Source organism: Rutidosis leptorrhynchoides, chromosome 11 (genome assembly GCF_046630445.1).
Source record: "Rutidosis leptorrhynchoides isolate AG116_Rl617_1_P2 chromosome 11, CSIRO_AGI_Rlap_v1, whole genome shotgun sequence".
NCBI lineage: Eukaryota > Viridiplantae > Streptophyta > Magnoliopsida > Asterales > Asteraceae > Rutidosis > Rutidosis leptorrhynchoides.
Genome location: NC_092343.1, coordinates 171,745,164 through 171,761,019, shown reverse-complemented (window position 1 = coordinate 171,761,019; position 15,856 = coordinate 171,745,164). Strand labels below are relative to the sequence as shown.

The 15,856-nt window shown below is 34.0% G+C and overlaps 2 protein-coding genes and 1 pseudogene across 2 annotated transcripts; all 3 read right to left on the bottom strand.

Moving 5' to 3' along the window:
* Positions 1-243: 243 nt before the first annotated feature.
* Positions 244-2,534, bottom strand: LOC139875244 (cyclin-U4-1-like; annotated as a pseudogene).
* Positions 2,535-5,116: 2,582 nt separating this feature from the next.
* LOC139876323 (protein CYSTEINE-RICH TRANSMEMBRANE MODULE 9-like) lies at positions 5,117-7,225 on the bottom strand. The gene is made up of 4 exons (XM_071863628.1): positions 7,091-7,225; positions 6,655-6,722; positions 6,183-6,366; positions 5,117-5,355 (listed from the first exon to the last, which is right to left on the bottom strand). The coding sequence occupies exons 2-4, from the start codon at positions 6,686-6,688 to the stop codon at positions 5,310-5,312; spliced, it is 264 nt and encodes an 87-aa protein (XP_071719729.1). The 5' UTR covers positions 6,689-6,722; positions 7,091-7,225; the 3' UTR covers positions 5,117-5,309.
* On the bottom strand, positions 6,737-9,878 carry LOC139876322 (pentatricopeptide repeat-containing protein At1g02150-like). The gene is made up of 2 exons (XM_071863627.1): positions 9,307-9,878; positions 6,737-8,379 (listed from the first exon to the last, which is right to left on the bottom strand). Exons 1-2 carry the CDS (start codon positions 9,724-9,726, stop codon positions 7,141-7,143), a joined length of 1,659 nt encoding a protein of 552 aa, XP_071719728.1. The 5' UTR covers positions 9,727-9,878; the 3' UTR covers positions 6,737-7,140.
* Between the last annotated feature and the right edge of the window lie 5,978 nt (positions 9,879-15,856).

The window sequence follows — 15,856 nt, the reverse complement described above, 5'->3', positions numbered from 1 at the left end:
TGTACATCCCACCAATTGATTCAAGTCACATGCACTCCAACAACATATATACAAAACAAAGGTTAAATCTTCATAACAACAATTTTCAAGCCCAAAAAGCACAAGTGTTAAATCAACATGTACCTCTCTTAATACAAGGTTTAACTTGTTAAACCTATACTAAATAATCTACATATCTACCTAAAAGTTAACACTCAAGCTTCTTAATCTTAATTTGATATAAAAGAGGGAAAGAAAGACTGATTAGACAGCTACCACTTCTTGTTGTTGTTGATCATCTTCATATTGAATAAGTTTTGTTGATCTTGATTTTTATGAGGATGATGAATCTTCTAAACTTAGTGGTGGATGAAGCATGAACATTTCCTTTTGGAGATATGAACAATAAGTGTGAAATGTGGTAGGATTCACATTTAATTGGAACCCCAGTCCAAATAAGAAATCCACTTCAAGGAAGTTAATTTCTGTTGTGCTGATTCCTCCTACTTTTGCATAGTATAGTATGCATTATTATAGTACCTACATATATAATGCCACAAATTAAAACAAAAGGAACATTTGTAAACACTATTTTTAATATCACACTCAATGTAAGTTACAATTGTTAAGCATATATGTTGGAAATTTTTGGTTGAAAAAGTTTGTTTCACCAATGTTTGGACACAAATTAATACTATATAAAATTAAGTGGTATATTTGAACGGCTATTTAATGGGTTTTATTGTCCATAGTGAGGGCTTTAAAACAAGCTAGAGCGTGTCCAAAACGATTTAATGGTGAATGAGATATCACATCTCAAAGTTACTAGTTTAGTGTACAATGGAAGGATTTTGGAGGAAGTGGAACTTGTCCCACATAGGAGTGGGAAAGAACTTATAAGTGGAATGCGTATAAGCTATGTCAAGATCTTATGACATGTTTTACCCCCTTTCAATGCGTGGAATTGGGCTTGGGGTTCAATGCGTGCCTCGCGACCTGCGGACATGAATGCAGCTAACCGGTGTACCTGGGAACTTATATATAGTATATTGATTTAATTTTTAAGTTTATATATATCACATGTTGTTTATATAAATTCTTATGTGTATTGTAATATCAGTATTTTCAGTTTCATATGCATATGTTACTACAATATATGCTCTACAAATCTTGATGATTTTACTTTTAGATATACTTTCTATTGTACAAAAAATAAATGTCTATATTTTCATTTTAGTCTGTCACATAGCGAGTATTCATTTTCAAAAAAGATAATCAAGTTTACATTTTTACCCTTATTTATACCTTTTCAAAAAAAAGTTTACACCTAAAGTAAAGAGTAAACTTGACTATTGAGATGAAAATTTGTATGTTTACCTAAAATTGTATATTAAAGATCAATAAGACATTTGGGATGAAGAGAGTAATACTTTTCACCCATAATACTAAAACCAATTAATTTGTACTTATTATGTGTTGCCATTAAGGATTTGTTTAAGTGTCATTAATGAGGATTAAGATATGAATTGAAGGTATACTACTCATGACTAATCATGTGGTGGGTGGTACTAATATTCTTTCTAGTTGGCATTTATGAGGTAGGGAAGATAACAAGATAAACTAATTGCAACCACTAATGAACTTTGTACAACCACTTGATGCATATTTATTACCACAATTTGGATGAATGATGTGAAGAAATGTGTTAGCCCATTTTGAAAAGAAAAAAAAAATATCTACGGGTTAATCAGGCAGAAGTTTGTAATTCTGGTGTCATTTGAAAATCATTTTAAAAATACAATAATGTTTCACAATTTCCATAACTAGTCAAGACCATGGATCCATGTTATATTCCAAAACTAGATCAATCTATAAACCCAATGATAAAGCTTTAGAAACATTCGTGTATACAATCCAAGAAAATATTCTCTATTATTTTCAAAACATCATGCAACCTCTTTTAAGCAAGACATAGAAAAAACTTGTTTCAAGTATATTACTTTCCTCAAAATTTAATAATAAAAACAGGGTTGTAAAGTTAATTGTTTTCTCTTTTGTTTTTATGTTCTTAAGTTTTTGAACCAATAACATGATCCATAAACACATTAATATGAGTTCAAAAGATAATCCAAATGCATTGGAATTGGAATTCGATCAAACAAAGCGCAAATTATGAACTAGACAATCTCAAATTACACTATAATGCAACAAAAAACTTACATGTCATCCATAAACTTGGCAGCAATCATAACACTTGTAATCAGCAGCCGATGAACATTAAAAGAATTAATAGGAAGTGTAGGTTGTTGTTGAGTAAACCGTTCAAGATAAACATATGCAACAACATAACACGAAGGACTACAATTTGCATACTTGAAAATTCTCTCCAAATAGCTTTGAATTGAGATAGTTGGTCTTGTAAGACCATGAAAAGCTGAGATCTTTTGCATATGGAATTGCGGGTTGTCATCGTTAGACTCGGCTACACGTTGAAGGAGAGATGAGAGGTAGGCTAATAGTTTGTTCATCACTTTTGGGCACTCTAATTCTGCCATTGATGAACAAGGGAAGTTTTAAAAAAAAGTTGAGGAAATAAAGATTGTTTTGGAGTATATAACGACTTGTAGGGATGTCATGAGGTAGGTATGTGTGAATTGACTGTTTTGCCCCCTTGGTTGATGTTTAAAATGAAATTTGAACTTTTAAGTTTGTTAGGAGGGAAAGACTGATTAGTGTGGCTAATATTGATTACTACTCTTAATTATTTTATATTAATTAATCACTGGACTATATGATGGATTAGATTTATACATTTCTTATCCATATGATCTTATTTATAATTATAATAATTTGATGACCATTGTATATCTTTGATAATGTACTTTTATGCAAAACTTTTGCCAATTTTGGGACGATTTTGATGTTCCTGTTTGCTAATGGCCAATTTACCATTACAAAATATACATTCATATGTGTGGAATTTATGTGAGCACGTTCAAACAAGTAGAAAACTTGAGTGAAAAGGTATCATGGCCATCAAGTCCAATCATGTGATTCCATGTGGATCAAAATGTATTGGTCCCACCTAACATCCTTTTGGTTATTTACATTACCGATGTGGTGAGATATTTAGTGTTACACAGTCACACCTACGTTTTAAAAGAGTCGTGAGTTATAATATCTTCTAACACGGGTGCCAACATTGCATTCAATTTTTGAAAAATATGAAAGTTGCCGTTGAAGAATATTCAAATGAAACCAACTTTTATGTTGAGATTCAAGGAATCAATCAAAGTGCGACACGTGGCGCGATAATCAAATGCGATTGAAAAAATAAAAAAATTTCAAAAATATTTTTTCTAAAAAAATATTTTTTTTTTTAATTTTTTTCGAATTTTTTTTCAATCACATGTGATTGGATTTGACATGCAGTAAATCACATGTGATTCTGAATGCCAATCACATGTTATTGTAAAACTCAATCACATGTGATTCTGCATGTCAAATTTAATCACAAGTGATTGAATTTTTTATTTTTTAGTAAAATGACGAATTTCAGTAAATTTGTGCTAAAACCTTTAAACACCGAGTTTTTTTTTATCAAAACTTGATCAAATCACCGAATTAAAGTCTGAAATTTTGAATATATGATCACGAAACGCTAACAAACTTGATCAAATCACTCAATTAAAGTCTGTTTTCGGTTCAAGTTTTTTTTTTTGAATTTGAATGTTTTTTTTAATCACATGTGATTGGATTTGACATTGAGAATCACATGTGATTGTGTTTTATAATCACATGTGATTAGGTTTTACAATCATATGTGATTGGATTTGAAATGATAAATTTAAAAAAAAAATTAAAATTTTTTTTTCAAAAAAAATAATTTTTTTAATTATTTAAAAAATAAAAAATAAAAATTTTGAAAATTTTTTTTTGAAAATTTTTTTTCAATCACATGTGATTGTCGCACCACAAGTCCCGCTCTGATTGATCCATTGAATTTCAAGCAAATTATTGGATTCAAAGGATTACAACTCTAATTGCTACATATAACATGTTAACGGTATCTTTAAGAGTTGTTTATAAAATTCTTTTTTAAATGTTAAAAATGCAATAAATCCAACTCAGCTATATGCTGGCACATGAGCTCTAACTGGCTTATTATTAAAAGGAGAGTGATATGTAAACAACCAATTTTTACAAATACACAACTAAACATACTTTACAGTGTTGTACTGTACAACACTGTAAAGCATGTTTGGTTGTGTATTTGTAAAAATTGGTTGTGTACATATATCACCCTTATTGAAAACAACGTGCTTAAGCAACCATTGATTCTAATTCTAAACCCACAATATCCATCTTACAAAAAAGAGTTGTGCAAATATTGATTTCAAACTTTTGAATAAATTTTATTACGGAGAGACTAGATCTGCGGTATCGAAATAACCTTTCAGTTGATGTGTTATTACCCGTGTTTCTAAATCAAACTTTTCATCATTTCACATTTAAGTGATACCAATTTGGTAGTTTCGATTGTTTTTTTTTTTTTTTTATTGTAGTTTGACTTTACGTTTACACTTCAATCGGCCCCTCACCTTTGCCTCAATTTACATAACGACCCCTCAAATTTACATTTTTTCAGGAGTAAAAAATGTAAATATACAATTTTATTAAAATAAAAGAAACAAATTCCACCCGAATTTTTAGCGGGTCATATCTTCTCGCTCGGTGCGAGCTAAATTTTTCCGAGCCCACCGTTCAACTCAAAAAAATCTTACGAACACAACGGGACTAACTATACGCGAAACGGACACTTAAAAAAACGCTCAATACATCGGACTACATTCAATACATATACACACCTATAATACGCTCCGTTAACTATGAATAAGCAACCCAAAGATCCCGCGGCATCGCGCGAGCTCCTTTTTCTAGTTTTGCACTAAATTAGACATACAGATAAAATGGATAAACAAATAAAGTTTTTTTCTTGTTTATGTAACCTAAAAACTGAGAGTATTTTTTACTCAAATGTACACATCGTATTTAGGTTATATCTCGTGACAGATATACATATGGAATTGTAAAATATGTACGGATATAATGAAACTGGATATTTAAGTTAGGAGGGTACATGTATGAAATCCAAGATTTTTACAAGATATTAAACAATGATGCATCATAATTTACAAGCAAACTCACGTTCAATTTCCAATTCTTATGCAAAAGACCAATAATAAAGTTACTATTTGTATATTCAACACTAATATGAAGAGGAAAATATAACAATATGATAAACATGAACATCACCCATTTTAAAGTAATTAGAAGCATATATCCAAGAGACAGCAGCAACACATGCCTGCACAACTGCCATCAAATATAAAAGTTCCTTTCAGTAACAATTTTAAATGCACACAAATGTATATACTAATGTAGCAATAGCTCAGTGGTATCCGGTACCTTTGAAACTGGGACCCACCATATGAAAGCTTGAACTTAAAAACATGAGGGTTTTTTTTACAAACTAAATAATACTTGAATAACTAACAGAGGAATTGTTATGTTTACTGGCAGAAACCAAGATGTATCACAAGATTTCCTATTATGTCAAATTTTGTTGCTAAAAAAATGAAACAACAGAAGTGCTTTTTTGCAGTTTGATGTTACAAAAATAAAATTAGGATTTTGGTAACGACGGTCGTTAACGCACTTTACACAGTTGTAGATAGCGGTTACTCATTAATTTTGTGGTGGCGGATACATGAATTTAAAACATGTTAACGACAAACCTAAGGGTTGTCGTAGGCAAAATCCATAAAATTATTGTGTTGGTAGAGCTTAGTTTGAACTTATAATGTTCATAACTTCATACCACAGGATTTCCAGGTATATAACTTTATATCAGGAAGCCTAAGTATCAAAAGATGAGTGTATATTACTCAAGTATGCCTAAATATGATTCAAATTGATTCTTAAATTTGAGATATTCATTTTCAGAACTATGTCCAACCGCTCACCTATATTTTTTAAATCGAAATAAGCTTATGTGTATAATACTAACACATATTAATTAAACCCCCATACCTCGCAAACGGGGGATTGGATATTGTTGTTGTTCTTGTACATATTAATTAAACATTTAAACAATTAACCAGTCAAAGTTTAACACTTTAAAGATTAGAGAAAGAACATACCATCCCCTCCAGAACCCATCACCCCTAGACTGAGTTCCATGCGGTGGATTATTATCGTTTGATTCATAGCCTTCTTTCAACGGTGGATGAACCGTTGCTGGTGGCGGCGGTAGCGGTGTTACTGTGACATAATCCTTTTCCGGCCCGCCACCACCCTCCACATGAGTTAACGGGTGATCATTAACTGTTGCAATATGATCACGTACGTAAATTATTAACAAGCACATAATTGCCAAAATACAAATATGAAAAAAAAAAAAAAAAAAAAAAAAAAAAAGGATTTTGCTATGACAACCTTAAGGTGTCGTTAACGCGCTTTAAACAGTTGTACATAGCAGTTATTTATATATTTAGTGGTGGTTGTTACATGAATTTACAACTGTTTAAAGCGTGTTAACGACAGGTCTAAGGGCTGTTAGCTGAATCTAATATTAAAAAATATAATAATAATTCAGAAGCTGCTCAAGTATACCTTGAGGTGGTTGGTTATGCTGATAGCTACTCATTTTCAAACCAAAATAAGCTCTCAATTGCACTTATCTGCTACATATAATATAGATACATGGGGTGTGTATATATACAACTTTATCAAAACAAAATCAGCTGTAGTGGAGTAGCTATGATGGAGTAGTTAGCATAAATAAGTGTGACCATTTTTGCATAAGGTACAACCTTATAATCAAAGAATACTAGAATAGTCAAAAGTATAAACTGGTCAACAATCTTGACATTTGATCATATATTGCATCATACAACCATTTATTTAAATGGTTTTGAACATGTACAACTATCAGCAACAGAAAGTGAGATTCACAAATCAAGAATTAGGCCATGAATCAAAATTTCAGATTTTCAGATACATTTCTTGTAAGCTAAAGCATCCAAAAACTACTTTAAAATAAACTTACCATAATACAGAGCAAAAAACGTATGCGAAATCTTGTGTACATTTCAAGAATTACGCTTTCAGATCCGGTTGCAGCTCATTTAGGAACGTTTCTTCATCATCACCACTATCATCACCATATTGAACGGTTATCAGTTCATTTTCAGCAGTTGACTTTTCATAAAAAGTCAACTTTGACATAAACAACTCATCTTCAAGAACACCCGTGTCCTTCAAAATCCTGAACATAGTTTCCTTACCTTTTTCGTTCTTTTGTTCCTCACAAACCTTGAAAAACAACGAAACATTCGTCGGTTTTGGTTTCCAAAACCGCGATTCTTCATGTGAAAGTGCTTTTTCAAAACAATCTAGCGCTTCAGAAACTCGTCTATTTATAATAAAACCTTCACCAATAATCTCCCAAGAACTCGAATTTGCCTTCCCTGTTTCAACCATTTCCTTAAAAAAAGATTCGGCCTTTTCCTCATACCCGTTTCTAACATACCAACCCAATAAACGATTCCCAATTCTTGCATCATATGTCGTTTTAACCGAAAGCCATTCATCATAAAGATTTTCAGCTTCTTCAATATCATCCAATCTAACAAAAGCTGAAATTACCGCATGGTAACCCATGTTTGGTATATACTGAAACACCGTTTTATAAGTTTCCCAAACCCGATGAACTTCTTCATTTTTGCCTATGCTTCCGTAATGACTTAAAAGATAATGATAAGGAATTCGATAACGACCCGTAATCTTGGTTTCAATCTTTTTTAAACAATCTTCGGCCTTTTTAAGCTCTCCAAGCTTAATATAAATCGTCGCTAAGGTACTATAAGTAGTCCAATTAGGCTTAACCGACTCATCAAGTTTCATTTTTTCAAACGCTTCTTCAATCTTTTCAATAGATCCTTGAGACCCACGAGACGTTATCCATATACTATAAGAATATAAATCTAAAGCTATGTTGTTTCGCTTCATTTCTGAAATTAACGCCTCGACTTTTTTATAATCGTTAAGATTCATGTAGAGAGTCATCATCACATTATATGGAAGTGCGTGGTTAGCGTATTCTTTTTCTTTCATTTTGGCTAATAAAGACTCCGCCTTTTCTTTCTTTTTAGCGTGTACGTATGCATTCAACAGAGCCCCGTATACACGTTTATCGATCAAATCATCTTGTAGATTATTAAAGTAATCTTCGGCACCTGTAACGCCGCTTACTTTGGATATTAGATCTAATTGAATAGCAGCATCACTTGGGGACATTATAAATTTCTCTGCTCTTTTATTCATCCAATCATAAACCTGCAAGAAAGTCATAAACACTAAGGAAATGTACATGATATACTGCAGATTATCAACTAATGAAAAATCTTAAATCATTTAATTTTTGTTTAATACTAGATCATATAACATTTCAATAATAAAGCTACTGACTTGCTTAGTTCATTAACAGCCCACACGTTTTCTTTGAACCTTTTTAATGATCGAACTTAAATTAAAGAATTATGATACAGATACAGATACAGCTAAAATGAGGTGCTAGTCTTCTAGTTCTACTTATTGTTTACAATAGTCAGTATGTAATACTACTAACTCAACTTCTGTGTTTCTTTAGTTCATTAAGCAGGGATACTTTATTATCAATTTTAGTAGGCTCTATTGAGTCGACAGCAATCGTCGATTTATTGGCGACTTGACTGACTCTTAGAGCCTAAATTAAATTCCAGGCAGGATTTAAAACCCATGGAAATTTGATTCTACCATTTTCATGGCGTCTACTTATTTTTGTTTTATTATTTTTTATTTTTTTTAAAAAACTTTTTCCTACTTAAAGGCCGGAGGTCCTCTCGGAAGCAATCTCTTTATCCGTCGAATAGAGAGAGGGATGACTTTCTCTACTTTTGAGAGTCTTTCACTCTGGGTGGAGAAATGACTTGTTTTTATTCTCGGATAGGGGAAGGATTGTCTACATCTCACCTCCCCATACACCACTCATGTGGTATTGGGTTTTGTTGTTGTTGTTGTTGTACTTTATTATCAATTTTACAAATAAAACCCAAGTCAAACATGAAAAATTGGGGACACATGAAATCCCATATCCAATATTCACAATACTAAATTCCTATTAACCCAAGTTCCAACAGTACCATAAATAACCAAACCAATAACCAATTTCAAAATCCAAATGAAAGCTACTTAAGGATACTAAAAAGTTTTATCATAACATACCTCAAGAGCAAGGTTATACCGACCATATTTTCTCAATTCTTTAACAAGTCTACAAAGTTCCCATTTTGTAACACTTTTGCCTTCATTTTCCCACTGATTCAACACATTACTAGACCCTTTTTCACGGCTACCCATCAATGAAATCCTTTTATAAATAGCTTTCCAAGTAACTATTGTTCCTGGCTTCTTTTCATAGTCAACTGTACCATAACTGTAAACATTTGTAACAAAAGATGATGATGGTGAACAGTTTTTGACAATAAAGGAAGTAAATTTGTGTTTCTTGATAGGTGAATTGCAAAACCCACGTAGGAAATTGATGGAATTTGTGAGTGAATACGAGGATGAGGATGATGATGATATGAATGAAATGGGTTGTGGGTGTGGTGGAGATTGGGAAATTGTTGAGTGGATTAACATTTGGAACTGATTTTGGTTTTTGGGGTGATTAGGGTTTTAGGAAATGGTTCAAAAGCTTGAAGCTTTTTTGATGAATTCAGTGGGAAAGATACAAGGGTTATCTTGGTGGTGGTGTTTTAGTCATGGGACAAGAAACGATTGGGCAGGATGGAAATTTTTGTTGGGGTGTTTGGATAGAATTACTCCGTAGTAGGTTCCGTTTTCATCGGTTTGATTTTTGTTTTTCAATTTATTCGGTTTAATTTTTTCGGTTTTAAAACTTATAAAATCGAAACCGAAAACCAAACGAAACCATATTTAAATATCAAAATCAAAACCAAAACCGAAACGAAAATTGAATTTGATTTTGGTTTGGTTTCGGTTAAAACCGAAAATCACTAAAAATAAATTTTTTATTGTAACTAGCATAATTACTTACATATAAATTAGGAATAACGCGGAATTAATTTAAATATACATGGTATATAACATGTGATGTCCCCTTTCGTGGCCAAAGATGATTACGATTGAAACACAAATTGATAAATAGAAAAAGCTCACGGCTTCTCTTTATTGACGATAATTAAATTCAAAAACTGAGTTTTCCAAATAACAAACTGAACTTAAATAATGATCGGAATTCCTTAAACAGTGGGAATTCAAAAACAAGATAAACACAAAAGAAAGGACTCGTTCATGAACTCCAGCTTATCCACATCCACGAGGTGCCTTTTTCTTGAGCCCAAAGTCACCATCATGAATGAAGGCTGCTAGCGTAATTGGGCCTGCTGGGCCCAATCCAAATCTGTCACCAACTCCCAGCCCACCTGCAATATCATCCGAGTCTACATCATTCTCCCCTCTTTCGGAGAGACTCGTCCTCGAGGCTACATCATCGTCATCCTGATAAGGAGATAAATCTGCAACATTAAAAGTGGCAGACACGTTATAATGACCCGGGAGTTCCACCTTGTAAGCGTTGTCGTTGATGCGTTCCAAAATGCGAAAAGGGCCATCTGCTCTAGGCTTCAATTTACCAAACCTACCAGCCAGAAACCTTTCTTTCCGTAAATGGATCCAAACTAAGTCACCAACTGCATAAACGACCTTTTGCGATGCTTGTTTGCTCGACGCTGATATACTTGATTCTGTTGGGTGATTCTATCCCGCACACGGCGGTGCAGTGACTTAATGTAGTCCACTCGATCAATAGCAGCATCGTCTTCTTGCGCATCAATAGGCCTCGGTAACATGTCCAAAGGAGTAAGCGGATTTACACCATAAATGATTTCAAAAGGACTCTTCCCGGTTGTCCTATTAACCGATCGATTAAACGCGAATTCAGCCTGAGATAATACCAAATCCCATTGTTTCGGGTGTTCTCCAACCAAGCTTCTTAAGAGATTACCAAGACTCCGATTGACGACCTCCGTTTGCCCATCCGTTTGCGGGTGATGTGAGCTACTAAATTGGAGCTTAGAACCAACACGTGACCACAAAGTACGCAAAAAATGGCTATCAAACTTAACATCCCGATCATAAGTTATGGTTTTTGGGACGCCGTGTAACCTGACTATTTCCACAAAATATAGCCGAGCAACTTGGCTAGCATCGTACGTCTTCGCGCAAGGAATGAAATGAGCCATTTTGGAAAAACGGTCGACTACCACCATGACCGAATCTTTTTGGCGAGTCGTTTTAGGCAGCCCGAGTACGAAATCAAGGCTAACATCCTCCCATGGGCCGTTAGGAACTGGAAAAGGGGTGTATAATGCGTGAATTGTGGCCAAACAGAATTAACAATTAATTTGAATAACTCGTGTATATGTAATACACAAAAAAAAAAAAAAACCGTAGCTATTTTCTTATTCCACGTTAAAAATAATAACTCAAAAACTAATCTCTAACAACTAAAATCCTACTCTATATATATGCATACGTACAGATAGAAAACCAAATAGATAAGGACAAATTTAAATTCAAGCTAAGAGATAAGGTTTATCAAGATTCCAATCATGATTCTGTTTATTTTTGCTTGTTCCCACGCCTACTCTTTTGCAACACTCAAGATTAAATGATCGACCCAATATGCTCTGTTGGCCCAACAACATAATTTGCTTCATGGATTCAAAGTCAATGACCAATCCAACAACCCTTTCACTCATATATGCATCAACATGTTTATTGTTTAATAAAATTAAAATAATACATCAAATATAATATAAATATAAATATTATATATTTATATAAATATGTTTTAATATGTTATTAATTTGAATTCGGTTTTTTATTCAGTTTTCGGTTAACCGAATTTAAAATTTTCAAAACCGAAAACCAAACCGAAAACCAAACCGAAAATCGAATTACGAATTCGGTTTCGGCTTCAATCGATCCAAAAACCGTTTAAGAAAATCGATTTTTTTTGTTTGGATTCGATTCGATATTCAGTTTATTCGGTTTGAAACTAAATGGTGCACACTCTTACTCCGTAATAGAAGTTGTAGCTTTGTGGTTAAAGTTACTTATTTTTTTAAGCCCGTGTATTTTGGATCAAACCTAATGGTGACTGTAATGGCTTCGGCATATACTTCAATTTCATATAGGATTCTAGAGAAAAAACTCCTCAAAGGATTCGAACCTGCACCACTTCAAAACAAGGTGAATACGGGCCCGCATCACATGGAGTTAGTACCACTCTGCCAAAGACTCAGTGATAACTATATTCTTATTCTTATGCTATATAACAAGAAAGCCGATTTACAAAATCATCCCTCTAAATAGTTGACATGATGAAGTGATAACCTTTAGATACAAATTATTCTTTAAATCTCAACCATCAATATTCTTGATTACTTAATAATTGTATCTCTTATTCTTTTTGACAACTAAGTTCTAAAACACCCTTACTAGCAATCACACACACACATAAAGGACACCACAGCTCATGATTTTCTCATACCAAACCCAAAAATATCAATTAGGATTACCAATACAAGGTAAAAAGACCGACATAATTCAATCAGTTCGTAATCAGTTACAACTACTGGAGATGAATTCATACTGTTGGTCCCTTGATTAACAACATGAGTATTGTAAAGGGGTGAATACAATTCTTTTTAATTAACTTAAGTGTTATCACAGTTAGTATTCAAATATGCAATTTAAATAAGAGTCAAAGCTAATTTTTAACGGTTATTCTTTATTGATATGAATCACAAAGAATTACAACTGTTCTTGGCGGAATAACAGTTGGTTGAATATAGATTATACCTAGATTATAGCTATAGAGGCTATCTTAAGCTATTACACGTTTTGGACTCTATTTAAAATTAACCCACACCACTAGTTGTTACAATAGTGAATACTTCTATTTATAGTAATCCTTTTATCCGTGTAACTGATCCATTGTCCATTGGTACATAGGATGTTTGTACTTGTGGGGACAACTGCATCAGAGAGCGTGCTCTCTTCTTTCCTCTTTGGTAGATATATGCAGGAACACCTCAATTCGGTTTGGCACCACTATTTGATTAAACAAATAGAATGTTGGGTTCCCTAGGCGTTGACAAAGTATTACATATGTCTGCACATGCGTTAAACTTCTGCATTCTCACGTGGTCTTGTAAGGTCACTTTTTAGCCGCCGACACGTGTCCTTTTCTATTCAACTTTGTCTTCGAATTCTGTTGAATAGTACACTTGATGTAGACCACTCAGGAAACTACTATGCTTATAATGGAGCATAGTTGTCTTGTGTTGTATGCTGCTACCAGCTATGCTGGCTCTTCTATACTGGTTAACTTGATCTTCATGATTTGCTGGGTACCCATCCTGTGCTTAAATGAAGAATGTTGTCTACCTTGTGCTGGTAGACTAGGCAGCATACTAAAACACTCGACACAACAACAATTGCTGTCTATACATAAATAAACCTATGCCGGCTGCACATAACATTCTAGTATACCTAATTGCTGTTTTGTCATAATGAGATCCTTAATTATTTTGGGGACTCAACAATCTCCCCTTATTTGATAATGACAAAACCTATGACATATAAAGAAAACACTAAAACCTGCACTAAGGGACCTAATGAAAATTAGGCAGTAAAATTTGTCCCTTTTAGGTTTGTTTTGGGATCTTTTGTTGAGTTATCTATATCTTATAAATTGATATGATTTTAAAGATAAACTCATTTCACATTCATTATATGAAATATATACAGTAATCACAGGCCAGTACAATGAATTATGAAATAGCAAAAGATACAAGTTCAACAACAGAAGGCTATCTATCTTTATCTTTTTTCTTTTCCTTTTCTTCATGTAATAGCTCTTATTCTTTTACCTTAACAGCTGCCCAGGCTTCAGGGAACAGCTCCGGCAAGTCTTCCATCTTGAATATAGGTATTTGAGGAGGTAAGATGATTGGATCTCTTCTTCGTGGGCCAGCACCAATAGATTTCTTCCTTTTAGGCTTTTGAGCCAGTACTTCTTCTACATTTACTACTGGTGCATTCCCATACTTGGCTGCTTTTCAAATAAATCTTATAACTCAGGTTTTAGTGTATCTTTGAGATTACATTGACCTTTCCCAATAAAGTTCTGTAACATCTCCATCCATTCATCAAATCCAAAGGTTCTAAGATCCTTGAAGTTTACCTTCTCATATACATTGTTGTCCCTACTGATACTGAAGGTCCTTTTTGTTCCTTTATGACACTTGATGACCTTACCATAGTTAGATCTTCTGGTCATCACATCAACATATTTGCTCCTGAAGAAATGATCAGTTAATTCTTTTGTTCTTTCAGTTTCTTGTGGAGCTTCTGTAGGTACCTTCTCAGCAGCCTCAAGTTTATTGAAGGCGTTGTCTTGTGCTTTAACTCTGCCGTTTGCTAATTTGAGTGATTCAGCTTCTTGAGCTCTATCAACAGCCAGTTTAGCTTCTTGTTCCATAAGCCTCAATCTTTCAGCATATTCAGCATCATCCCTTCTTTGTTATTCTAGTTGAATACTTGTAATATAATGATTGATTGTGATGTTCAGGGATTTTGCTGCTTCTATCAATTGCCTGCCCTCATCAGTAACCATGGCATTGCAATATTGTTGTATATCCATACCCAGTTGCACAACCTCATAAAAGAGTGCCTTTTCCTCATTATTGTGGAGTCTTTGGCCGCTATTCGTTAAAAACACACCAATAGCAATGTTGCAATCCATAGCATCAATGTAGAATTGTTGGTCAGGAGGATGATACAACATTCTAATTTGGCGAATTCTCTCTGTTCTCCCTGCTGCCTGTATGCTTAGCAGCTCATCAACATAAATTTCAAGCCTATAAGCCTCCCTTTCATCTGGATTCATCTTTCTAGGACCAAGCTTCTTGTATGCAACTGGTTCATCTTCCCAACTAGTATGTTTATCATTTTTCTTTAGGGAAGATGGAGGATATTGATATGGTAGTTTTGCTATGCCAGCAGGACCTACTGGTTCATAGAAATGGAGATAACCCAGTGTCCTATCAAAATGAGTACGAATGTCTACTGGTAGTGGAGATAGCACAAAAGTGGAGTTGCCACTACCCCAAACAGTAAAGTCAGTAATAGCAGAATCATCAGCAATGTTAACTCCCTGCTCATCCTCCTTTGCTGGGTCTTCAATTCTTCTATCACCCAACATCACACTACTGGCTGGGTCTTCTATCACATCACTCCTTGTTGTATCTTTGTTACTAGCTGACTGATTAGTATCAGCTGGTACAATAACTTCCACAGTACCTTCATCAGCTGCCTCAAATAGGGGCTCTTTCCTTAGGGGTTGGTTATCCCTAAGGGCAGATTTTACCCTTTTTTATCAATTGGCTTGGGTTCATCTGATGATTCTTGTGTTGATACTGGTTCTTGTGTAGGCAGTAGGAGAGTTATGACGAGTTGCTCCCCCACAGCAGTAGACAGATCTGTCTCCAATGGCTTCTTTTCATCATCATCATCATCAAGATAAACAACTTCTACTGGCTTTGATTGTGTAGCTGGCTGAGCAGGATTTCATCATACCAGCCAGCCATTGTAAAAATACATTTGCCGTTTCTCCCCATGACCTGTCAGAATCCAAGTACTTTTTAATACCTTCAGGGGTCATGTTCCTTATTCTTTC

Bases quoted from the DNA above. Each gene is read 5' to 3' on its own strand.
- LOC139876323 (XM_071863628.1), bottom strand. From the start codon at position 6,688: ATGAGTAGCTATCAGCATAACCAACCACCTCAAG. The intron at 6,367-6,654 runs GTATACTTGAGC...ATATTGCAACAG, and splicing joins GCATAACCAACCACCTCAAG to TTAATGATCACCCGTTAACT. The intron at 5,356-6,182 runs GTATGTTCTTTC...ATTTGATGGCAG, and splicing joins GATGGGTTCTGGAGGGGATG to TTGTGCAGGCATGTGTTGCT.
- LOC139876322 (XM_071863627.1), bottom strand. From the start codon at position 9,726: ATGTTAATCCACTCAACAATTTCCCAATCTCCACCACACCCACAACCC. The intron at 8,380-9,306 runs GTATGTTATGAT...ACTTTCTTGCAG, and splicing joins GGTATAACCTTGCTCTTGAG to GTTTATGATTGGATGAATAA.